The 26,747-nt window shown below is 42.3% G+C and overlaps 1 protein-coding gene across 8 annotated transcripts in view; it reads right to left on the bottom strand.

Moving 5' to 3' along the window:
* cacna1g (calcium voltage-gated channel subunit alpha1 G) overlaps positions 1-26,747 on the bottom strand; it is a 611,364-nt gene that overhangs the window by 282,132 nt on the left and 302,485 nt on the right. For all 8 annotated transcript variants that reach the window (XM_088000446.1, XM_088000447.1, XM_043714394.2 and 5 more), the window contains exon 3: positions 13,910-14,043. In XM_088000446.1, coding sequence (XP_087856572.1) covers positions 13,910-14,043 — 134 coding nt within the window. The remainder of the gene's footprint in view (positions 1-13,909; positions 14,044-26,747) is intronic.

Genomic DNA, 26,747 nt, shown 5'->3' with positions numbered 1-26,747 from the left:
AGGTCCCTGCTTATTCCTCCATCCTTCCTTTCACAACCACATTATATTAATACTTCTGATCTGTTCAGAGCATTCCAGGAATTTTGGAACATTTTGGCAATTGCATCCACTATCTCAGTTGATTTCTTTCATCATCCTAGGATATAGACCATCCAATGCTAGAGCTTTAATTACTTTGGTTTCTCTTCTCCAGCTGCAGTGCTGATATCAATTACCTTAACGTTCTTGCTCCTTTTGTCTCCTAGGTTACCCTCCTTAATTTTCGTATCTTTTACTGTGAAGACAGACAACAAAATATTTGTTCGATATCGCCGCTATTAGTTCATTAACCATCATAATTTCTCCTCAGCTTCTTCAGGACCAACGGTCTTCTCTTATATTTATATGTTCACATGTAACAAATGGACTGAACTTTCTTTGAGTTACTTTAAATGCAGTTATGTCATTTTTTTCAAATAAGGAGACTGAAACTTTACACTGTACTCCAGATGTGGTCTCACTGAGACCCTGTGCACTGCGATAAAAGCTCCTTACTGTTATATTCCATTCCCCTCACAGTAAATGCCAACATTCCATTTGCCTTTCTAAACATTTGATGTAATTTAATGCATTATAAGCTTTTCATTTTAATCAAAGACTATCATTACCTTCCTGAGTAAATGCAAAATGGATCTTTCTCGTTTTTCAATAGAGTGTATTTTCATTGTATATTTTGAATTGTTTCTTTAAATGTTTCCCAATGTTTATTTATGGCGATATATTTTAGTCTATTTACCTAGTCAATCTTAGCCAGTTATTTCTTCAGACCTATGTAATTAGCTTTGTTTGATTAAGGTGCTTGTTTGTGATTGGAGTACATCATTTCTAAACTCAACATGGAATTCAACTGAATTATGATCACTAGTTCCCAGTGGACATATTACAACGAGGTTACTAATTAAAGCTGTCTCATTCCACAATGCAAGGCTTATGATAGCCTTATCCTTAGTTACTTGCCTGTTATATAGAATCACAGAATCGCAGCAGTATTATGGCACAGAAGGAGGACGTTCGGCCCATCACGCTTGCACTACTGGCTCATTAAATGCTCATTAATTACCCCAATGGTTGGAAATTGGTGTTCCCCTTAAACTTGCCTTCTTCAGCATTCCTGTGTAGCATGAGATCTCAATGAAATGTGTCACATTAGTAACTAGCCTTCTGTAAATGTAAATCTCTAGTATATGCAAACAGAGGAGAAATCATAAGAATCATGGAGGTTATGACTCACATCCAAGATCTATCAAGTACCACCCGACTCCGTTATCTATGCGGAGCACTGAAAATTAAGCAAGTAATGTTCTTTGAAGGAATGAAAGCAAACTGTCAGGTGGAGGGGACAACGCTCTCTTGGCATCATGGTTAGCTGCCCATGGTCATTGGTCATGAGGGTTTAAACAGCTGAGTGGCACAGAGGAGATGGCCAGCCCCAAAATAATATATTTCAATAGAGATAGGTGGGGAGATAGGGGGACGGAGTCAAGCCATCATCTTCTTGAGGGAAGACCAGGAGTTCCCCTATATCAACCTGAGGGAAGAACAAAGATGGCTGCCATCAAAGACCAGTGATGGCTACCCAGAAGGACCTCAAGACCACTGGGACATGGGATTGTGCTGTTTCTACACCTCATCCACCATAGGTCGTATATTGTCTTTCTTCACCTCAATAGTGAATGCACCACATTTCAATTGATGTTTCTCAATAAACTATTAGAAAATTGCCACACATCGTTGACTGTCTATATAAGGTAAGTGAGATTGTGAATCCCCTTAAAACAACACAATCTCCTGCTATTTCCCCATACCATTGCATTTAACGGTAAATACTGTGGCTACAAAAGAAGGCTAGGAATTCCATGGGAAGTAACTCACCTTCTGACTTTCCAACTAAAAGGCACAAATCAGAGGGGTGATTAGAATACTCTCTAATTCCCTGGACAAGAATGGTATCAACGCATTCAAGAAATTCAGCTCCATCCAGGAAAAAGCAGTCTGCTTAACTGGGACCCTATCCACCACCTTCAAAATCCATTCACTACACTACTGAGGTATACGTGGTATGAACCTGTACCATCTACAAAATACAAGTTCACCAGTCAGCTCCCAAATTTGCGATCTCTACCACTCCCAAAGAAGTGGACAGCAGATGGAACACCGCCATCTGCAAGTTCCCTTCAAGCTCACACAGTGTTGCTGGTTTGGAAATATATTACTGTTTCTCTATTGCTGCTGGGTCAAAATCCTGGAACTTCCACTCTAATCATTTTAAACAGCACAATTAGATCATCCCTTCCTGTTATATACAATTTTGTGCAGGGGAAGCAATTCTCTCAGTAAAAGTCTGACACTTATTAGTTTCAGAGCATCAGAGGAATTTACAGCAAGGAGGATGCCATTTAACTCATTGTGACTGTGTCAGCTCTGTGCTAGAATCATTCAGTTGTCCTACTTTTTCTTTATGACCCTGCATATCCCTCTAATGCAGCTTTTTATCCTCATTTCCTTTAAAAAAGCTAATCCTCGGTTATCATTCTGTGATCTACTATTTTCCCTTAATTTTGATGGTTGTTGGAGAGACTAGGAGGCCAGGGTACAGCCTTAGACTAAAGGAAAGACCTATGCTTTCCTTTCTTGGTCAGAGTATTGAGTACAGGAGTTGGGAGGTCGTGTTGAGACTGTAGAGAACATTGGTTAGGCCACTTTTGGAATATTGCATGCAATTCTGGTCTCCTTCCTATCGGAAAGATGTTGTGAAACTTGAGAGGGTTCAGAAAAGATTCGCAAGGATGTTGCCAGGGTTGGAGGATCTGAGCTATAGGGAGAGGCTGAACAGGCTGGGGTTGTTTTCCCTGGAGTGTTGGAGGCTGAGGGGTGACCTGATAGAGGTTTACAAAATTATGAGGGGCATGGATAGGGTAAATAGGCAAAGTCTTTTCCCTGGGGTCAGGGAGTCCAGAACTAGAGGGCATAGGTTTAGGGTGAGAGGGGAAAGATATAAAAGAGACCTACAGGCAACCTTTTCACACAGAGGATGGTACATGTATGGAATGAGCTGCCAAAGGAAGTGGTGGAGGCTGGTACAATTGCAACATTTAAGAGGCATCTGGATGGGTATATGAATAGGAAGGGTTTGGATGGATATGAGCCAGGTGCTGGCAGGTGGGACTAATTGGGTTGGGATATCTGGTCGGCATGGACGGGTTGGACCGAAGGGTCTATTTCCATGCTGTACATCTCTATGACTCTAAGCTTCTTCAGCCATACAGTGGTGAATCTATGGAATTCACTGCCTATGAAGGCTTTGGAGGCCAGGTCATTGAGTATACTTAAGACAGAGATGGGTAGGTTCTTGATTGTTAAGGTGTTCAACGGTCATGAAGAAAAAGCAGGAGAATGGGGTTGTAAAACTTATCAGCCATGATTGAATGGCAGAGCAGACTCGATGGGCTGAATGGCCTAATTTCTACTCCTATGTCTTATGGTCTTATCTTTCACTGGAGAAAAAGACTCCTAACCTCTTGACTCAGTGAGAATTTTAATTGATGGCCCATCACCAGAAAACAGAGAAAGTACATTTTCTTCATCCTTAGTTAAAAATCACGCAACACCAGGTTATAGTCCAACAGGTTTATTTGGAAGCACCAGCTTTCAGAACACCACTCCTTCATCAGTTGGTTGTCACACACCACCTGATGAAGGAGCAGCGCTCCGAAAGCTAGTGCTTCCAAATAAACCTGTTGGACTATAACCTGGTGTTGTGTGATTTTTAACTTTGTCCACCCCAATCCAACACCAGCTCCTCCAAATCATTCCTTCGTCCTATATGAGATGTTGATGTTTGAACTTTTTGAAAGGATACGTTACACTACCTGGAAAGACAATAAATTCAGTTGTATCTTACACGACATGTAAGATTTACATCAATTCTATTAATACCATATAAAAGGAAGAGAGTTTGCATCAAAGGTGTTTAAATATTTGTTTCATAAAGTGACTAGTACAGTGTCCACTGAGATGCTTACTCTATGTAAAGATATCAGGGATTGAGAGATGGGGGGGATTAAATGAGAAACGAATGGTGTGAGGTCGTGTCTGCCAAGAGAACACAATGGAATTTGATTAAGTTAGAAAACCTTCTCTTGTCAAAATCCAAGCTCAAAGCAGCACATTCTGGTCAGCAGGAGCTGTATTTAATACAAAGCAGGTGACGAGAAGACTTTGAAAAGGGGAAACATTCACGAAGTACAAACATGCAGCCTCTCATTAAAATGATGTCAGAGCTGGATAAAGCCAGAACACATGGTTATCCTGGCCGGTCATATAGACATCCTGGGCATTGAAGGTGCTGAACAATTACTTCTTGAAAGGAACAACAGGGCTATTTTTCCTGTCCTACTATAGCTGTGTTTGAAAATCATCAAGACGAAGGAAAGAAATATTACTTTTTAGCACGCAGCTACTGCCACATATGTTCAGTTCAGTTTCTCGAAATGTTACGCCCTAATTGAGACAACATTTGAAGGAACTGAATCCCTCAAACCTTTTCTTGGTTATCCACTAATGACTGTAGACAACCAGAATCTAATGCAAAGACACAAATGACATTCACTGTATTACAGTTAAACACAGAAAACCGACGGGCTGTGTTGTCTGAATACCTCACCTTCATGGCGGCTGTTGTTCTTTCTTAACTCCCACCAACATTCCCCTCCCCAAATATCCCACCCAGTCACAATCAAATGCTGAGAGTGAGGCAGAGGGAACAACGGGAGCTGGTATTAATGATTTCCCAGTACAACACTTTTGAGAGGGGGTATGGGGAGGGGAAGTGAAGTGCTAATCGGAAAGCTACGGCTTCAATACAATGGAAAATAAGAAGTCTGCATGTCCTTGCTTGCTATGATTTCCCTATACTGCTCATAAACAAAGTTTTCACTGTATCTCGGTAGAAGTGACAATAAATCAATCAATCAAGAAATATCATGATTCTCCACAAGCACACACTCCTTTACCATTGAAACGATTGCAAATCAGAGTGAATTTCTTTCAGTAATAACTTTTGGAATGCAGAATGTAAATAAGTTGAAGCACGATATGTGGTGTGTGTAACATACTGAGGAACAGATGACTTTGTATGAACTGTGAAAACATCTTTCAATCAACACACTCGGGTATGAAATCACACATATCTGGCTCAATGCAACTGGGCCAGAGGTAGGAACATTACCACTCAGTCACAAGAACCTCCTGGTACAAAAGGTATATGAACTGTTTACTCATAAGCAGAACATTGCCTGGGATTTCACTTGTGCCCCTCTAAGTAGACATGGGCTGAAAGAGAGGCTGTTCAACTATGAATATAATGTGCAGTTCTGGAAAAGCATCACATTAAAGTGTGAAAACACTGGCTCCAGTTCCATCCTTCCTTAGCGTTCTGGAGTTTAACTCAGCGTTCCAAATGACACCCACAACCACCAACACTGAGGTTTTCCTTGTTTCATGGCCAAGTCTAATTCATGGAGATTGATCGCAATGACATGTGCATGCTTGTGGGGTAATCCTACGAAAAGTGAACAGGAACATAGGAACAGGAGTAGGCCACTCAGCCTGTCGAGCCTGTGCCACCAGTTTGCAATCCTGTGGCTGATCAATATTTTTTTACCCAAACCATCTCCATAACCCTTTATGCCATGTAAAATTTGCAGAATGAGAGGACTGCAGTTGCTGGAGATCAGAGTTGAGATGTGGTGCTGGAAAAGCACAACAGATCAGGCAGCATCCGAAGAGCAGGAGAGTTGACGTTTCAGGCATAAGCCCTTCATCAGAGGCCTATGTCCGAAACGTCAATTCTCCTGCTCCTCAGATGCTGCCTGACTTTTTGTGTTTTTCCAGCACCACACCCTGGACTACCATGTTAAATTTGTCAACTTCCACTTTAATTATACTCAAAAAATGAGCTTCTATAGACATGGGCTGGAGGTCTGAGAATTCGCCAGCCTCTCAGTAAAGACATTCTACTCATCTCATTCCTAAATGGCGTCCCAATTTATTTTTAAATTGTGTTGCCAGTTCCAGTCGTCTCAAAAGTGGGAAATATTTTAACTTGCATCTACTCTATCCATATAAGAATTTTGTACATTTCAATAAGATCGCCTCTCATTCTTCAAAACACTATACTTTTTTTAAACTTGCTGCCTTCTCTCTCAACACTGCATTTACAGTGATGCTTGCTCATTGCAAGTACCTTTGGATGGTACCTTTTAACATAGAGACGCTGTTGTGGTACAGCTACCACATGCTGATTAGTAAGCTCTCCTGCTCTCACTGCCTGCCATTGGTGTGTTGGAAGGATTTACAGATTGGCAATCAACCTGTTTGTCATTAGGACACAATGGGCATCATGTCCTGAGGTGGGACTTTTTTTAGATTAGATTAGATTATTTACAGTGTGGAAACAGGCCCTTCGGCCCAACAAGTCCACACCGACCCGCCTAAGCGTAACCCACCCAGACCCATTACCCCTACACCTAACACTACGGGCAATTTAGCATGGCCAATTTGCCTAACCTGCACATTTTTTGGATTGTGGGAGGAAACCGGAGCACCCGGAGGAAACCCACGCAGACATGGGGAGAATGTGCAAACTCCACACAGTCAGTCGCCTGAGGCGGGAATTGAACCCGGGTCTCTGGTGCTGTGAGGCAGCAGTGCTAACCACTGTGCCACCGTGCCGCCCACCGGGACTTGGAACCTCTAACCCAGATACAGGGCTGTTACACACTGTATCACAAGATCTTGTCGAATAATTGCCAAAAACACTCCGACTGTTGCATCATATGTGGAAGCCAGGATGATAGGAGGAGCGCTTGGTGGATTTTAGTCTTTATCTATTGAACTATTCTTATGTTCTGCATTGCCTTCTCAACATTACCAATTAGTTTATCTTTTCCTCATATAAAAGGTCAACTGCTTATCGAATGAAATCATTTTTTATTCACTCATGGGACATGGGTGTCGCTGGCTGAGCCTGTCCCCAGTTGCCCTCAACAAGGTGGTGGTGAGCTGCCATCTTGAACCTTAGGTGGCATTAAGGGATAGTAATGCATAAATTATTACAATCAAACTGCACAAGTATGAAGAGACCTTTTTGATTTTGGATTTTCTCATTGAGTTATTCTGTCTAATACAGGGCCTTGGTGAGGCCATACCTGGAGTACTGTGTGCATTTTAGTCTCTTCATCTGAGGAAGGATGCTCTGGCCATGGAGGGAGAGCAACAAAGGTTTCCGAGACACATTTCTGCGACGACAGGACTGGCAAATGAAGAGAGACTGGATCCATTAGGACTACATTCACTGGAGTTTAGAAGAAAAGGGAAGGAATCTCATAGAAACCTGTAAATGTTTAACAGTGTCAATGCTGGAAGGGTGTTCCTGAGAATGGGGGAATCTAGTATCTGGGGTCACAGACAGGGTAGGACTAAGATGAGAAATGTCTTCACCCAGAGAATGGTGAACCTGTGGTATTTTCCGAAGGAGGTTGAGACCAAAACATTGAATGCTTTTAAGAAGGGTGGCTCAGTGGTTAGCAATACTGCTTCACAGCACCAGGGACCTGGGTTCAATTTCAGCATTGATTTCATTCTCCTCATGTCTGCGTGGGTTTCATCCCACAGTCCAAAGATGTGCAGACTAGGCGGATTGGCCATGCTAAATTGCCCATAGTGTTCAGGGATGTGCAGACTAGTTGGATTAGCAAGGGTTATAGGGTAGGGTGTGGATCTAGCTGGGTTGCTCTTTGGAGGGTCAATGTGAGCTCGATGTGCCAAATGGTCTGCTTCCATACTGTAGCGAGTCCATGATTCTGAGAGTTAGATATGCTTCTTAGGGTTAAAGGGATCAAAAGAGTATGGGGAGAAAGTGGGAACTGGGGACTGAGTTGGATAATCAGCCATGACCATATTGAATGGTGGAACAAGCTTGATGGGCTTAATGGCCTACTCTTGTTTCTTGTCATTATCATAGAATCATAGAATCCCTACAGTGTAAAGACTGGCCATTCGGCCCTACAAGTCAATGCTGACCCTCCAAAGAGTAACCCACCCAGACCCATTCCCCTGCCCTATTTCCCCTGACTAATGCACCTAACCTACACATCCCTGGACACTCTGGACAATTTTATCATGGCCAATTCACCTAACCTGTACATCGTTGGACTGTGGGAGGAAACCGGAGCACCCGGAACAAACCCGCACAGACATGGGGAGAATGTGAAAACTCCACACAGACTGTTGCCAGAGGCGGGAATCGAACCCGGGTCCCTGGCGCTGTGAAGTAGCAGTGCTAATATGCTTATCTTTCTGCCTTGTAGAGTTACTGTCTTCTAGTGGTAGGATTTCATGGCAACAAACAATTCCCGGAAAAGCTAATAGCTGACTGTACAATAAAAACCCACATTCACCAACCACACAGAGGCAGAACAAAGCTATTTGTTTGGTGCCCTGGTGTATTGAACTACATCCGAATGTTCATTAAATCTCCTCATGCTCAAATGCCTTCGGATCGCATATATGCAGATGTTCTTGATCTACTCATATTGAACCACACAGCCTTATTATCACACAAGCTGCTTTGTTCCTTTGAAGAATGAAGCCTCTGCTGAAGGATTTATTATAAAAGTTAATGCAATGCAAGGACAGCAGTCAATGAGACCAGGTCACTGCACAATGTCACATGGTTACCTGCCTGGGCGAGGAGTGAAAATAATTTGCAAAGATGAACCAGAACTGAAAGGTTGTACATATAAGGAAAGACTTTATAGTTTGTATTGCTTTTCTCTAGATGGGAAAAGACTAAGTGGCAGCATAGTAGAGGTCTTTATAATTGTGATAAGTGACTGCAGGGAAGATGATTCCATGTGTGAAAAGTCCAAGGCTATAAATATGGGATAGTCACCATGAATCCAGTCGGGAATTCCCAGCAAGAATGTGGAATTTGCTCACTTGTGGAATAGTTGAACTGAACAAATTAAGCACGAAGGAGAAGTGCAAAATAAATGTACAAGAGAGAAAAAAGGGCAGATACACTAATGTCGCAAAGTGAATTCGGAGTGTCATGGCAGTATGTGTGGAGTATCAACACCAGCTTCGAGTTTCTCCTTATTTTCCACTTTTGCTCCCATAGATAGTTATTTGTGGAACAGTTTGTAAATGATTGCCAGAGGCAGTAGAGTCATAAAGCACTGAAACAGACCTTTCGGTCCAACCAGTCCATGCTGAACATAATCCCAAACTAAACTCGCCCTCTCCTGGCCCCGAAACCTTTCCTATGCATGTACTTATCTGACTGTCTTTTAAACATTGTAACCATGCCTGCATCCACCACTTCCTCTGCAAGTTCATTCCAGATGCAAACCACCTCGATGTAAAAAATGTGCCCCTCATATCTTTTTTAAATCTCTCTCCTTTCACTTTTAAAATATGCCCGTAGTCTAGAAATCATCCCTCCCAGGGAAAAGAAAACTACCACCAACTCTATCTGTACCTTGTGTGATTTTATAAACCTCTCAACCTCCTATGCTCCTGTGAAAAATGTCCCAGCCTATCCAGTCTTACTTTATAACTCAAACTGTCCATACCTGGCAACATCCTGGCAAATTTCTCCTTCTCGAGTTTAATAATATCTTTCCTATAACAGGGTGACACAGTACTCCAGAAGAGGCCTCACCAATGTCCTGTACATTCTCAACCTGACTTTCCGACTCCTATACTTAAGGACTGAGCAATGAAGGCAAATGTGCTAAAAGCCTTTTTAACTACCCTGTCCATATGTGATGCAAACTTCAAAGAATTATGTATCTGACTCCCTAATTTCATCTGTTCTACAACGCTACCCAGGGCCCTACTATTAATTGTATAAGCCCTATCCTGGTTTGTTGCATGGAAATGCAATAATAGCTTGGGGGAAATCACTTTGCATTATGTATGGCTGACTGGGCACTCTCCTTCTCTTACTACTTGTCATAGGTGTATCAGAGAGATATACAATCAACACATTGAGGCCACATTATAAATGCACCTAATGTGACTGAAGGGAGTTTTAAGCTGGAATTTCAGGAGCAGAGGAAATGTCATTACTGGCTTGGAGCAAGCTGTGACAGTGGTTTCTTTCATTTTAAACCATCCCTTTCCATTTCTGTTCTCCCCAATAGGTATGGGAGAGAATGGGGAAAGAGATTTCACACTTCCCACATCACAAGGCTTCTATTATTTCAAACAAGAGGCACGTGGAACATATGTGGTCAATCACTTGAAGGGAAACCTTAGAAAATGAACATTTTTTTTTGTAAATGTAATTAGACAACAACATCTGTTCTCATTGGAAAATAGAGAATCCGGGATAAGATCCAAGTTTATAACATAATGAAAGGAATCGACAGGTGGATGGAGGGAGCCTCTCATTGCCAAAAAAGGACAGAGTTTGATTGCGAGGTAAGAGAGCCACAAAATGAATGCTATTGCAAATGTTAACTGCTTACAGTTCAGTGAGGCACTTGTGGGACTGATTGTATCCAAGTGCGGTTCATGGCGATTCAATTCATGCATTGTTCGCAACAGAATACCGACAGATTAGTAATTGAGCAGCAAGTGGAGAAAAATGAGCTTGGCATGAGGTGGGTGGTAGATATCACACATCAGTGATGGTCATAAGCCAAATACTAAATAAAAAACAAAAGAACTGTGAATGCTGGAAATCAAGAAACAAAAACAGAAATTGCTGAAAAAGCTAACAATGGGTTGTGTGTAATAGTAGGCCATGTGAGAGCAAGGCTTGGTGTATGGGGGTTGGGGTAAGGACATGGGAGAAAGTACCTAAAGCCCTAAAATTGTTGAACTCAAAGGTGTAAAACCTGCCCATTTACCTCCTCCTTCCTCTCTATCTAAGGGCCCAAACAAACTTTACAGGTGAAGCAGCGCTTTACGTGCACTTCACACTGTCTAGTCTCCAGCATTCGCTGCTCACAATGTGGTGTCCTCTACATAGGGGAAACCAAGCGTAGACTGGATAGCCGCTTTGCAGAACATCTATGTTCTCTCTGTAAAAAAGACCCTGAGCTTCCAGTTGCCTGCCACTTTAACACCCCCACCCTGTTCCCTAGTCAACATCTCTGTCTCAGGCTGGCTGCAGTGCTCCAGCGAAGCTCAGTGCAAGCTGGGAGCTGATTTTCTGCTTGAGAACTCCACAGGCTTTGGACTCAATATCCAGTTAAACAACTTCAGGGCTTGAGGGATCTTATCCGATGTCCTTATCCCAACCCCCACACACCAGGCCTGGTCATCACATGGTCTGCTATTACACACTACCCATTGTTAGTCACTAACAGTCCCCATTAGCAGCCATTCATTCATGCTTTAGTGGAAGCAAACCTTCCAGCTCAGCGAGCAAAACTACATCCATTCTCCTAGGCTGACTGTTATCCACTCCTTTGTCTATCCACCTGTTCTTCTCTCTCTTTGGGCTGTATCTCCACTTACCGTTTACTCTTTACCCCCTCCCCTCACCCTGTCTTCTGCACATAAACCAACTTTCTCCTAACTACCATCAGTTCTGAGGGAGGGTCACTGAACCCAAAACGTTAACTCAGATTTCTCGCCATAGATGTTGCCAGACTTGCTGGGCTTTCCCAGTAATTTCTGTTTTTTGTTTATAAACCAAATACTCTTTCTTTCACTAATTTGCTTTGGTTCATAAGAGTTAAAAATAAGTTTCAATGCATTACATTGTTCCTCTGTGATGTATGGAAGGAAAAGTGTATGAATGTGGAGTGAAGATGGGTGCAGCCTCTCTCTCTCTCTCTCTCTCACTTAATATTTCTATCTCTTGTGATGGGCTTTGCACTTCCACAACTGCGTGGAATATGCTTCCTTTCTAATCCACATTCCACTCCATCTTGTTTTCCCAGTTTTGTTATTTGCACTGAAACTAAATTGGTGCGTCTACCTTCAGAAACATATCCCTTTCCTTTTCCTCAGTTGAGGATTTCTGTTTGGTTACAATCAACAAGGACCTTGAGGGGATTTATCCCAATTCAAAAACATCAACATTGAGCCCATCTAATTGCTCTCACAACTGTGACAGATTTTTGCTGCCTGCCTGTTTAATCTCATCAGTCCCTGATGACCTTTGGCCTTTCTGTAAGAACAACGTGAGTGCACGATCAAAAACATCTTCCACTTCCACTTCCTCGAGTGACCATTCCCTCTGTGGCGCCCTGAATTACACATTCTTGCTTTAGTTTTCTCTTTCTCTGGTACTTTCCTGTATAAAGGCAGAAGGTACAATGCCTGCCCATTCACCAAGCCGTACAGAATCATCCTGGGTCCGAAACATATCTATCGCAGCCTTAAATATTCATAAGGACTCAGCTCCCACAGCGCTCTGTGGCAAGGAGTTTCAAAGACATTCAACCCTCAGACAGAAAGAAATTCCTCCTCATCCTAGTGTTAAATTGGCACCCTTTTATATTGAAACGATGCCCTCTGCTCCTAGACACTCCCACGAGGGGAAACATCCTCTCAGCATTCACCCTGTCAAGCCCTTTAAGAATCTGATATGATTCAATGAGATCAACGCTCATTCTTCTAACTTCCAGTGAGTAGTCCCAAGTCAATTACATCCGTACCAAAGAATTTACCATTGAGAACATAATTTTCTTCTGACTGGAACATTATATTGAAACAGGAAGCTTTCATTTTCTGCAGCACCTTGAGGATTTTAGTGGCCTGTGTTGTCAAAATACTTGCAGCTCAGGGTTCACACATTAGTTATCTACGTCTCTTTGTGGCCTGTAATAGTTTCCTGCTCTCTCAGAGCTACTACTGTTGTCTCTTGTTGGTTCTGCAAACTGTTTTGTTTCCATCTTTGCACATAACATAGGAAGTGTTCGAGAAGTGCAGGGGTCTGAAGAAGAGGCATTCTGGATTTGTAACGTTAACTCTCTTTCTCTCTCTACAGGTGCTGCTGCATCTGCTGAGTTACTGCAGCACTTTCTGCATCTTTATTACAGATCTCTAACATTTGCAGTATTTGGCTTTTACTTGTCCATAACACAGTTCTCTGCAGGTTCACTTTTTCCCAGTGCACATTGTTCCAACCTTACTTCGCAGGCTGTTGCATGTGACTGCAGGTCTCTGTGGCATCATGATACACAGTTAACACATCCATTCTCATTATAACACACTTGGACCATTCCAAAAATGCTTTACAACCAATAAGATACTTTTTGAAGCGCAATCAACAAGGTGTAAGAGAGGAGGGCAATGTTTGTCAAGTTTGTCAATGGGATTGGACAGATTAGTTCCCTTAACTAAAAGAAAAAAAACACACACTTGGAAGTCAGCTTTGACTGTTAAGTTAATGGACTTGATGAATTGTTGGAGCTACTTGAGTTGAAAGAGGGGATAATTTTTATGTCACACAGCACTTTTATCCACTTAACACGGTCTGCATTTATAACTGATAGTGCAGCAGTCACAATTCTTGGGCCTTGTACGATTGTCTAGTGGTGTGGTAATTAAAGTGCAAGCCCATGCAAAGACTTCCAGAGAGATGACTGTGGAGTGGATTTGTTCGTATGCGTGAGTTTATCAATATCTTAGGGCAGTGTCATCTTTCGCAATCAGTCCTGATGAATTTGTCTTGAAAGTGTGCATGTGACAAAGAGCCAACAAAATGACAGCAGGATATTTAACCAGAACATTTCACACCAACAAAAAAATTTTAACAGAATGCACTTTAACACCGCTCTATTCTATAAGACACTCAATGAACAAGAAGGCAACAGCCAAGATCCAATCAGCTCAGAGAACTTACCCGGCAATAACAATGAAAAAGTCAAGACGGTTCCACGTGTCACCGAGGTAACATTTCGGGCCAAAGATTCCCAAAGCTACCATCTTGGCAATCATCTCCACCGCGAAAAATGCAAAGATGAAATCATCGAAACCCTGAAAAACAGAATGAGTAGGCAGTCAATGTGTTAGACTTGAGTGAAGGCCGGAGCAGGGACGTTAGGCTGTGACTGTCCACCACGTTATTCAAAAACCTGACATTTATGGGATTGGATCACAGAGGAGCTGTCAGACAGCAACTTAGAAAAAAGGCAGGTTATTTACACTGTTCAGTCTGGAATCTGACGCATAATTGATCTCCTTATGTCTAAGCCCTGTGAGCAAATTGCTTGTAAAAAAATGATTAAGATAATTTCATTGGAAAATCTCCAATCCAATAGGACATTGGTACTTCTGAGCGTAGTGCTGCTGGAAGGCAGGAACAATGGCAGGCCATTCCACCCACAAGCCTGTTCCATAAGTCACTTAGAATATGACGATCTGTTTCCTAACCCTGGGCTGTAGTTAATGGAGCTGATGGTGTTTTCCGTCACATGTTGGAGAGCCAAAGAGAGGCCCATTTCTTCTCATATGACAATAGCTGGACTCAGTCATTTTACTGTACAGTGAAAGGCTTTTGCCAGATCAAGGACCCGAGAGGCAGAGGCTGCAGGTCAATCAGAGGTCAGAAGGTCAGAATAGTTTCCAGGAAGGAAATGGTTGCAGCTGGCTTATCATCACCAGAGGCTAAGGATCATTGGTGGATCCCAGACCCCTGCGAGGATGGGGGAAGGCTGCTGGTGAGGGCAGGCAGAATGTAAGTTATGAGGGGCATACTGTGGATGAGGGTAAATCAGAAAGGAGTGTGAATTCGGACAGATATGCTTTGAAAACAGGTGTGAAGCAGGGACGGTGTATAAGTGGGGCAGGTGCAAATGGGGCTGGTAAAAAGTGGGTGGGGTACATTGTCTGCTTGTAAGTCATATAGGTGTAAATTGGGTTGGTGTAAAAGGGCAGGTGGAATTTGGCCAGGAGCTACATTGGGTGGGGGTAAATTGGATGAATATACATCAGGCAGGTATAAATCAAACATAGGGTCGCACCAATGGAGGTTAATTTGGATGGGGGTTAACTCAGTCCAGAGTAAATTGGATAAGGGCAAATTGGAAAGGGATAAATTGGGCTTGTGTTAATTATAATGTGTGTAAATCAATGTGGAAATCTGCATTATATTCCAGTGTGTCTCCTTCAACAAGTACGGCAGGATGGAAGATGTGGCTGACCAGGTGTGGGCTGACATTGCTTACTCGAAGCAAAATCCAACAACAAGCCAATTTCATTTTTGTAGAACTGAAGATGGTGAGAGTACCTTGTACATTCAATGCAGAATGAGAAATGATCCTACAGCCATTCACCAATGGAGATCTTGTTTCTCTATGTTGGCCATGTTGGTTTTGACTGAGGCTCGTTCAGAGGGCAGTTGATCTTTGATGAGATGACCAGCTGCAGGTCACTCAGGAACTCTCCTTGAAGTGCGGTAGTATTGATATTAACGTCTGGGAGAAGCTCACTACTAATTACTCAAACAACTTATCCGTCGACTTGCATCAAGCTCCATGTCTTAACATATTAATGTTGAAACAGAGCAGTGTCGGAGAGGGAAAGGAAACAAAAGAAATCTGGTCCTACTACCTCATGGCGTGTCTTTCCCCACGTTAATAACAACTTGTGATCAATAATTGGTCAGTCCAGTCCTGGCAGAAAAATATTAGATGCCATCCTCAAATCATCAGACAATTGATGACGCCAGGGACAAAACCTAGTGAGTGTTCTTTGGATGGCTTGTTTACATTGGGTGGTTGTAAATCATTAAAGGCAGCTCTATATCGGATAGGTGTAAATTAGGATGGGGGAGTAGATTAGATTAGATTCCCTACAATATGGAAACAGGCCCTTTGGCCCAACAAGTCCACACCGATCCTCCAAAGAGTAACCCACCCAGACCCATTACCCTGCCCTATATTTAACTCTGACTAACGCACCTGACACTATGGGCAATTTAGCCTGGCCAATTCACCTAACCTGCACATCTTTGGATTGTGGGAGGAAACCCACGCAGACACAGGGAAAATGTGTAAACTCCACACAGACAGTCGCCCTAGGCGGGAATCGAACCCGGGTCCCTTGCGTTGTGAGGCAGCAGTGCTAACTACTGTGCACCCATCTGCTAGTGTTTGCTTCCCATGGGATTGTTAAGGGGAAAGTTACACTTGAGCTCTGTTGCGCATATTACCCACTGGTGGTCACATTTGGACAGTGAGAACTTGCACATCTTGAATGCCAGTTATCTGTTCTTTAGTTTGACTTCCTCCTCAAGGACATTGACAAGTAGATGAAGTGGACAGGTAGGTGGCAGATGAGGGTTAACACAGAGAAATATGAGGTGTCACACTTTGATTAGAAAGACACTGTAAGGGAGTACAATTCGAAAGGGGATGCAAGAGCAGACAGTATGCACAGGGTCGATGTGTGCACAGATCACTGAAGGCAGAATGCCAGTTGAAGAAATCAGTTAATGAAAAGTACAGTATCCTTCGCTTTATTAATAAGGGCATGAAGTACAAGAGCAAGGTGGTGATGTTGAACATGTATAACACCCTTGTTAAACCTCAGCTGGAGTACAGTGCAGTGTCATGGCTGCTATATTATTGGAAAGGTGTGAATGCATGGGAGATAGTGTACAAGTGACTTGTAAGAACGGTCGCGGGAATGAGAAACTGGTTGAAGAACCTTCAGTTGGGTGGATCTCTTTAAAGAGAAGAAGACTGAGAGATTTGATTGAAGTTTTCAAAACCTTGAGTGGGCTGGATAGAGTAGAGAGGGAACAACTGTTCCTGCTCACGGAAGGAATAAGAATGTGAAGGCAGAGATTTAAAATGATATGCAAAAGAAGCAAAAGTAATGTGAGGAAAGTCTTTTTCACTCAGCAAGTAGTTAGGGTATGGAAAACACTGCCTGGAAATGCCGTGAATACAGGTTCACTCGAGCCAGTCAGGAAGACATTGGATGATTTTTCAGAATCAATTAAGTTAATTTGGTTTGTAGGTGGAGCAAGTGATTCAGAGAGCAAATGGAATATTGTCCTTCATTGCTAAAGGGATGGAGTTTGAAAGCAGGGTGGTTATGTTACAGCTGTACAGGGTGCTGGCGAGGCCACACCTGGAGTACTGTGTGCAGATTTGGTCTCTTTACTTGAGAAAGGATGGACTGGCACTGGAGGGGGTGCAGAGGAGGTTCACTAGGTTGATTCTGGAGTTGAGAAGTTTGGCTTATGAGGAGAGATTGCATAAACTGGGCCTATACTCACTGGAATTTAGAAGAATAAGGGGGGGATCTTATAGAAACGTATAAAATTACAAAGGGAATAGATAAGATAGAAGCAGGGAGGTTGTTTCCACTGGTGAGTGAAACTAGAACTAGGGGGGCATAGTCTCAACATTAGGGAGAGCAGATTTAGGACTGAGTTGAGGAGAAACTTCTTCACCCAGAGGATTGTGAATCTGTGGAATTCACCGCCCAGTGAAACAGTCGAGGCTGCCTCATTGAATGTGTTTAAGGCAAAGATAGATGGAATTTAGAACAGTAAAGGAATTAAGGGTTATGGTGAGCGGGCGGGTAAGTGGAGCTGAGCCCATGAAAAGATCAGCCATGGTCTTATTGAATGGTGGAGCAGGTTTGATGGGCTGAATGGCCACCTCCTGCATCTATTTCTTAAGTTCTTATGAAGTAGTCTGCAAGAGTATGGGGAAAGCACAGGAGATTGGCACTCAGTAATAGGACCAGAACAGGCACCTTGGGGAGAATGGTCTCCTTCAGCTCGACAGCAGTTCTGTACTTTGCAGTTCAAGCCAAAGTCAAAAGCCCACAGAGTTCACTGTGGCAGCTGGGGAGTGCAACCTGCCCTAAATCTAATAAAAAAATCTCTCTTTTAATATTACTAGACATCAGCTCCTGACATTCCGTTTACTGTATTGATTGACAGGGTGAAGCGCGAACAGCATGTACGTTTAAAAAAAGCAATCATTCACAGTTCATTTAGGCAAACATTCCATTTTTAATGTTGCATAAGATAAACTAATTTTAAAAATACAGCGTTTGCTGAAATTTGATGGTTAGGAGACTGTTGCTGATTTAAACATGCCATTAAAAAAACGTCTCACATCTGCCCGTAATGCTGAAGAGAACGTGGGTCTCTCAATGACTTGCATTAATGAACCAAAGTGAAGCTTGGGGTTAATGTACCGGATTCTGCACTGTCAATCTTCAAGGACTGCACTCGGAATTTCCAAGAATTACAGATTAATCCTGATATGATGCTATGTGCATGCACACAGTAGGAGGGGAGGTAGGTACATCGTGGTGAGGTCAGTGGACTAATAATTCAGAGCCACAGGATAATTTCTAGGAACATGGATTCAAATCCCACCATGATAGAGGGTGAAATGTGAATTCTATAAATTCTGCTGTTGAAACTAGTTTAATGATAACCATGTGTGGATTGTTATAAAATCTAAATATCCAATGCCCTTTAGAGATGGAAATCTGACAGTCCTTAACGCGTCTGGCCTGCTTGTGACTCCAGAACCACATGAATGAAGTCGCCTTTTAAACTGTCCTTTGAAATGGCCGAAAGATCCAATCAGTTCAGGAGCAACTAGAGATGGACAGCAAAAGCAATATCCACACCCAGCAAGATTAAATAAGACAACATTGTAGGGACCTTAGAATAAAATTAAATATCTTGATCATTTTTTAAATGTGTTTGTTCATTCATTATAAAAAGTATTTTGGATTATGAGGGGAGGGGACATTTTAAGTGTGTAGCACAGTTAAATGTAGGAATTTCGAAATCTGCAAGAATCTGTCCAATCAGAATATACAACCGGATCCAGGTGTGGTAAAACAAGAGAAGGAGCTTTCAACTTCACCTCTTGAACCATAATTTAGCCTTTGAAAGACTCTCCTACTTGGATCGGGCAAATATCAGAGTTTGTTTCGTCACAAAAAAATGACTAAAACTAGAGGGTATCGTTTAAGAACAACCTTTTGTACCTGGACATGAGATTTCTCTTTTCCTTAGAGGCTCACTAGGATGAGGAATTCTCTCCCCTCGATGGTAGCAGCTTTGAGAACTTTAAATTTATTCAGGATTGGGTTCGGGAAGTTTTTGATTGGTGAAGGCATCCAGCATCATGTGGGAGGAGACAACAAAGTCAAGTTGTGATCAGTCACCATTTTATTGAATGGCCAGTTGGCCTAATCTTGCTCCAAAATCCTGTCTAATTTCTGATTCCTCACTGAAGTGACTATTCTTCTGTTGCAAATTCCAAAAAAAAGACAATATAGATGAGCCTAATCATTACCATTATTTATATAGCACTTTTGATGTAATGAAACATTGCAAGGCACTGTGAAGTTCATGGTTAGTGTGGGTTCTTAGAAGTTGAGAATAGTCGAGAGACAGACGGAAATGTAATGTTGTACAACCAAATGACACAGACCATTCCTGAAACAACTGATCTGGCTATCACTGCTTATGGTTCCATCTACTCGTGTTGTTCTGTATGTCAGCTACAAGTGAACACCACATACAGATTGCTGTTTCAAAATGGTACAACGTTTCACAGGAATATTATAAAACAAAACATGACAGTGAGCCACATAAGCAGATATTAGATCAGGTGGTTAAAAGTTTTGTCAAAGAGGTAGGTTTCAAGGTGTCAAGGATTTGAGGAGCTCGGGTATCTCAGAAGGTTGCAGGTTGGCAGGAGATAGGCCATGAAAGGATTTGGAAAGAAGGATGAGAACTTTGAAATTAAGACCTTGCTTGACAGGAATCCAAACTAATCAACAAGTACAGGGGTAACAGGTGAATGGAACGTGCTTAAGTTGAGACATAGGCAGCAGAGGTTTGGAAGACCTCAGTGTTACAGCTGTAAATGTTGTGAGGGTAGCAAGGACTGTATTGGAATAGATGAGCCTGGAGTTAAAAAAGGCATGATGAGGGTTTCAGCAGCAGATGAGTGAAGATAGGAATGAAGTCAGGTAGAGTAATCCTCACTTACTATATGCACTTTATAGCCATCAGGAGTTGACAGCATCCCTCATAGGCACATGGCTGTTGACAAGTTGCTGTAAAACCTCTACAGATCCATGAACTCAGCATTGGGCAGATCTGAGATGTTCCAGCTCTGCAAGGTTTGGGTTTTATTATCAGCATGCACTTCTCAGTTGAGAGGACCAGCAAACAGTTCGGGTGAGTGGTCAGTGACTATTGGAGAATGTCCCTGCATCTCAGGCTCAGTAACAATGACCCTCGAGGCTAAATAGCCTAACAATACTCACTATCTTTGCTGATATATAAAGAATGGACACATGGGTGCGCTACTTACCTTTGTTATTTTGTGATGAAGACCAAGGATTTAGAGAAATGTAAGAACGTATGAAATAGAAGCAGGAATATAGAGCATGTTGTCTTTTAGGCTTGCTCCACCATTGAATATGAGCATGGTTGACCTTTGACTTCAACACCACTTTCTTCCCTGCTCCCCAAATCTCTTCATTCTTTGTGTATCCAAAATCTGTCTACTCAGCCTGAATGAGACAGTATCCACAACCCTCTGGGGTAGAGAGTTCCAAAGATTCACAATCCTTTGGGTGAAGAAATTTCTCCTCATTGGAGTCCTAAATGACCAGCTCGGCATCCTGAGACTCTGCACCATGTTCTAGATTGGTGGCACGGTGGCTTAATGATTAGCACTGCTGCCTCACAACACCAGGGACCTGGGTTTGATTTCACCCTTAGGTGACTGTCTGTGTGGAGTTTGCAAATTCTCCCCGTGTCCGTGTGGGTTTCTGCCTGGTGCTCCAGTTTCCTTCCATAGTCCAAAGATGTGGAGGTTAGGTGGATTGGCCATGCTGAGTTGTCCATAGTGTCCAATGATGTGTAAGTTAGGTGGATTAGTCATGGAAAATGCGGTGTTACAGGGAGAAGGTGGGTCTGGATGGGATGTTCTTCAGAGGGTCAGTGTAAACTGGATGGGCTGAATGGCTTGCTTCCACATATAGGGATTCTATGTCCCAGACAGGGGGAAATAGCCTCTCAGTCACCCCCCTCAGAATCATATGTATTTCAATGAGTTGACCTCTCTTTTTCTAAGCTTCTGAGAATGTAGTTCCAATTCACCCTGTCTCACATCATAGAACAATCTTCTCATCTTAGGGACCAATATAGTGAATGTTCATTCCACCAACGCCTTCCATAAAAACAGAGCCCAAAATTGTACACAGCATTCCAGGAGAAAGTGAGGACTGCAGACGCTGGAGATCAGAGTCGAGAGAGTGGTGCTGGAAAAGGACAGCAAGTCAGGCAGCATCCGGGGAGCAGGAGTGTCAACGTTTCGAGCATAAGCTCTTCATCAGGAATGAGGCTTGTGGGCCAAGGGGGCTGAGAGATAAATGGGAGAGGTGTGGGGCTGGGGGAAGGTAGCTGGGAATGCAATAGGTAGATGAAGGTGGGGATGAAGGTGATAGGTCGGAGAGGAGGGTGGAGCAGATAGGTGGGAGAGACGATAGACAGGTAGGACCATTCCAGAGGGCGGTGCTGAGTTGGAAGGTTGGGGCTGGGATAAGGTGGGGATAGGGGAAATGAGAAAACTGGTGAATTCCAGGCATAATTTCACCAATGCTGTGCATGATAACAAGATTTGATTCTGCATGTACACAATATCCTGAGCAAGAAAGACCAAAAGGAACTCTGCCATTCAAACTGCCCATAGTAGCAGTATGCCAACTTTCTGTGCATCTTGTTTGAGTACACACACCATCAACATTTACAACATTCACATATTTTGTAAAAATATTCTATTTTTTTCTGCTCTTATGACCAAATGAATATTGTCACACTTCCTCATTTTATACTCACTGCATCTGTCACTTTGTTGTCCAATCACCTAACCTCAAAAAAACTCACCACTATAGATTGCCATGAGGAGTACAGAAAGTACAGTTAGTAAGTTTGCAGATGACACCAAAATTGGAGGTGGAGTGGACAGCGAAGAGGGTTACCTCAGATTACAACAGGATCTTGACCAGATGGGTCATGGGCTGAGAAGTGGCAGATGGAGTTTAATTCAGATAAACGTGAGGTGCTGCATTTTGGGAAAGCAAATCTTAGCAGGACTTATACACTTAATGGTAAGGTCTTAAGGAGTGTTGCTGAACAAAGAGACCTTGGAGTGCAGGTTCATAGCTCCTTGAAAGTGGAGTCGCAGTAGATAGGATAGTGAAGAAGGCATTTGGTATTCTTTCCTTTATTGGTCAGAGTACTGAGTACAGGAGTTGGGAGGTCATGGTGCAGCTTTACAGGACATTGGTTAGGCCACTGTTGGAATATTGAGTGCAATTCTGGTCTCCTTCCTATCGGAAAGATGCTGTGAAACTTGAAAGGGTTTAGAAAAGGTTTACAAGGATGTTGCCAGGGTTGGATGATCTGAGCTATAGGGAAGAGGCTGAACAGGCTGGGGCTGTTTTCCATGGAGCGTCGGAGGCTGAGGGGTGACCTTATAGAGGTTTACAAAATCATGAGGGGCATGGATAGGATAAATAGACAAAGTCTTTTCCCTGGGGTCAAGGAGTCCAGAACTAGAGGGCATAGGTTTAGGGTGAGAAGGGAAAGATATAAAAGAGACCTATGGGGCAACTTTTTCACACAGAGGGTGGTGCGTGTATGGAATGAGCTGCCAGAGAAAGTGGTGGAGGCTGGTACAATTACAACATTTAAGAGGCATTTGGATGGGTATATGAATAGGAAGGGTTTGGAGGGATATGGGCCGGGTGCTGGCAGGTGGGACTAGATTGGGTTGCGATATCTGGTCGGCATGGACGGGTTGGACCAAAGGGTCTGTTTCCATGCTGTACATCTCTATGACTATGACTCTAAGATAAAAAAAAATCAGATTTAAAAAAAGAGAACATGAAAAAGTATTAGCAAGCAAGAAAGAGGAACACCCAAAAAGGTTTTGTCAATATAAAAAGAGCAAAAGGATAGTTAATGAAAAAGTGGGACCTATCAGAGATGAAGAAGGGAGCTTGTGTGAAGATGCAGAGAATATGGGAAGAATTTTAAGTAACTTTTTAAATCTCTGTATTCATGAAGGAAAGGGAAGATGTGGATACAGTAATCCAAGAGGTGCAGTGTGAAATACTGCAGGAAATAATCATATCGGGCTCTTGGTTAGCACTACTGCCTCACAGTACCATGGACCCAGGTTCAATTCCAGCCTCAGGCGACTGTCTATATGGTGTTTGCACATTCTCCCCATGTCTGTGTGGGTTCCTATGGGTGCTCGATTTCCTCCCATGATCCAAAGATGTGCAGATTAAGTGGAGTGGCCATGCTGTATTGCCCAAAGTATTCAGGGATGACTAATTTGGTGAGTTAGCCATGGGAAATGCAGAGCTACAGGGATCAGGGAGGAAATAGCAGATGCTCTGAGGATTATTTTCCAATCTTCACTAGACACAGGTGAGGGGATGGAGAACTGGAGGAATGCAAATGTGGTACAAAGGACATGCTAAACAATTATAGGTCTGTTAGTCTAATTTCAGTGGCGGGCAAATTGTTAGAATTAATCCCATAAGATTGGATAAACTGTCACTTAGAAAGGCATGGAGTAGTTAGGAATAGCCAGCATGGTTTTGTTAAGGAAGGTCATGCCTTACAAATTAGATTGAATTCTATGAGCGAGTGATGAGGAGGATCGATGAGAATAGTGCAGTGGATGTCGTCTACATGAATTTTAAGGCATTTGACAAGGTCCCACGTGGCAAACTGGTAAAAAAAAAGCCCATGGGATACGGGGTAATTTGTGAATCCGAAGTTGGCTTAGTAACAGGAAACAAAGGGGAATGGTCGATGGTTGTCCTTGCAAATGGAAAGCTGTTTCAAGTGGTGTTCCACAGGGCTCGGTGTTGGTACCTTTGTTCTTTGTTTTATTAACAAAATTTGAACTTGAGTGTATGGGGCACAATTGGGAAATTTACAGACAACCCAAAAATTGGCCAAGTAATAGATTGTGTAGAGGATAGCTATAAGCTCCAAAATGATATAGCTGAGTTGGTCGAGTGGGCAGGAAAGTGGCAGATGGAGTCCAACTCTGATAAGTGTGAGGCAATGCATTTAGGGAGATCAAACTGTAAAAGAGAATACATAATAAAAAGGAATATACTAAGAGGGGTAGATGAAGTGAGACATCTTGGCAAGTAAGCACATAGGGAAAGGTAGCAGGTAGATACAGTTGTAAAGAAAGCATATGGAATGCTGTCCTTCACTGGCAGACGTACAGAGTACAAAAATAAAGATATAATGATGAAACTGTGTAAGACTCTGGTGAGGCCACAACTGGAGTATTGTTTGCAGTCTGGTCACATCACAGGAAGGACATAATTGCTTTGGCTAGAGTGCAGAGAAGATTTACTAGAATGTTGTTAGGGCTGGAGAATTGTAGCTCCGAGGAGAGTTTGGAGAGGTTGGGGTTGTTCCCCTTGGAACAGAGAAGGTTGAGGCATGACATGGTTGAGGTTTACAAAATTGTGAGGCGTAGAGATACAGGAGACAGGAGGAACTTGTTTTCTTTAGCAGAGAGTTCAAAAACCACAGATCATTGATTCAGGCTAAGTGGCAGAAGGATTTGAGGGGATATGAGGAATACCTTCTTTACACAGAGGGTGGTGTGTGTCTGGAATTCACTGCTTGAATTGGTGGTGGAGGAAGACATCCTAAACTCCTTTATAATGTACCTGGATCTACACCATAAGTGCCGTAAGCTGCAGGGCTCTGGGCCATGTGTAGGCGGATGGGAGTAGAAAGGGCATATGGGTGTCTTCTGGTCAGCATGGACAAGGTGGGCCACACAGTCCCTCCCATGCTGTATCATTTCTAAGGTTCTTTGATTCTAACGTGTCTGTATCTGTTTGCAACTTCTTTCTAACTTCCTTGCAGCTTATTTTCCCACGTCGGTTTACGTTCTCAGCACATTCAGATACAATACTCTACCTCTTTCTTTAGGTCAATAATAAATGATGCTAAAAAGCTGAGGCCCCATCACTGATCCCTATACCACTTCACTAGTTACAGCATGCTAACTTCAAAATGCTCCATTCATTTCAACTCTCTGCATCCTGTCTATTAAGCAATCTTCTGCCCATGCTAACATATTACCATCAACTCCAGAAGCTTTTATCTTGCTTGTTAATATTTTGATCTGGCTTTTCATTAAATACCATGTGGAAATCCAAGTATACTAATTTCTCGTCACTACCTTGCTAGTTACAACCTCAGAAATTTCTAACAGATTTGTCAAACATGGCTTTCTTCTCGTAAAGGTATGTTGACTTTGATCATACTGTGACATTCCAAATACATTGCTAAGGCTTTCTTAACAATAGGTTCCAGATTTTCCCAATAACTGATGTCACGTCAACTGTAGTTTATTTTCTTTCCCCTCCTCCTTTCTTGAACATCAATGTTAAATTTGCCGAACTTCCAATTCACTGGGGCCATTCTAAAATCTAGGGAATTTCAGAAGAACATAACCAGCAGTTTCACTGATTGTACCGTTATCTCTTATAGAACCTCACAATATAGTCCATGATGTTTCAGAGGGTTTGTCAACTTTTGGACCTTTACAGTTTTCCAATGTTTTCCTGCTGCTGTCAGTGAGCAGAAGTTTCTCACTCTGTTGGCCCATTGGTTTATTTCTGTTATGAATCTTGTGACTCTGAAGGCAGTCACTGTCTATCCAATTTCCTTACACCCCATGATAATTTCTCCTGTCTCTAAGGGACTGACTTGCACTTTAGCTGCTCTGCTCCTTTTTACATTCTTGTCAAAATGCTTGCAATCTATATTTGTAGCCTTGCAGGATTTACACTATTTTCGTCACCTTTTATTTTGGTGGCTCATTGTTTGTTTTTACAAAATTCTCAATCCTTAAACTTGCTGCCATTCTTGTCAATATTTGAAGTCTTTTTTAATCCAATATTATTGTTATCCTCCACAGTAAGCAATGGATGGATATTTCTTGTTTTTGTTTTAAAGTAGACTGTTTTTTGATGAACATGTTGAATTGTTTCTTTAATATTTTCCCTCTGCCTATTTGCCACCATACCAGATACTTTTTATCAATCTTAGCCATTCTTTCCTCACACTTTTGTAATTAAGTTCTGTCTATGTTCAAGTATTTTGCTTGCAGCTGAAGTATGTTACGTTTTAACTTAACACCAAATTCAAATTTATTATGATCACTTTTTCCAGGAAATCTTTTAATATCAGATTTCATATGTTGCAGGTCAATAGCAAAGGTTAAGAAGGAATCCCAAGGACTTATTTGGAGTTTGAAATGAGGGTAAGTAGGAGAATAAACATGTATTAAATACCTGCTTTCAAGAGATAGCGATCAATTAGGATACAAACAACATGTTATCCAAGAGCTAGCATGCACTGGGGCCTTGGCCAAAGTGCTGGAGAAATTCTAGTTCAGGCTAAAGGAATTGAGAAAGAATATGTCCTGAAGGACAAATGGGTTAAACATCGGGGTGCTTAAAATCAGAGAATTATCTATGAAGCAGTGATAGTCATTTTGAAGGAATTGGTGGAGAACTTATAATAAACAGAACAGATCATATCGGTTCCATTTTCAAGATGTACTAAAACATGTCTGGGAAATTGCAACTCCATTATACATTTTATGTAGAAATCA

The sequence above is a fragment of the Chiloscyllium plagiosum genome, unplaced genomic scaffold, assembly GCF_037043375.1.
Source record: "Chiloscyllium plagiosum isolate Xiang-an unplaced genomic scaffold, Cpla_swu_hap1 HiC_scaffold_25, whole genome shotgun sequence".
NCBI classification, from domain to species: Eukaryota; Metazoa; Chordata; class Chondrichthyes; order Orectolobiformes; family Hemiscylliidae; genus Chiloscyllium; species Chiloscyllium plagiosum.
The sequence above is the reverse complement of the archived record's forward strand: the minus strand, read 5'-3'. Positions and strand labels throughout refer to the sequence as shown.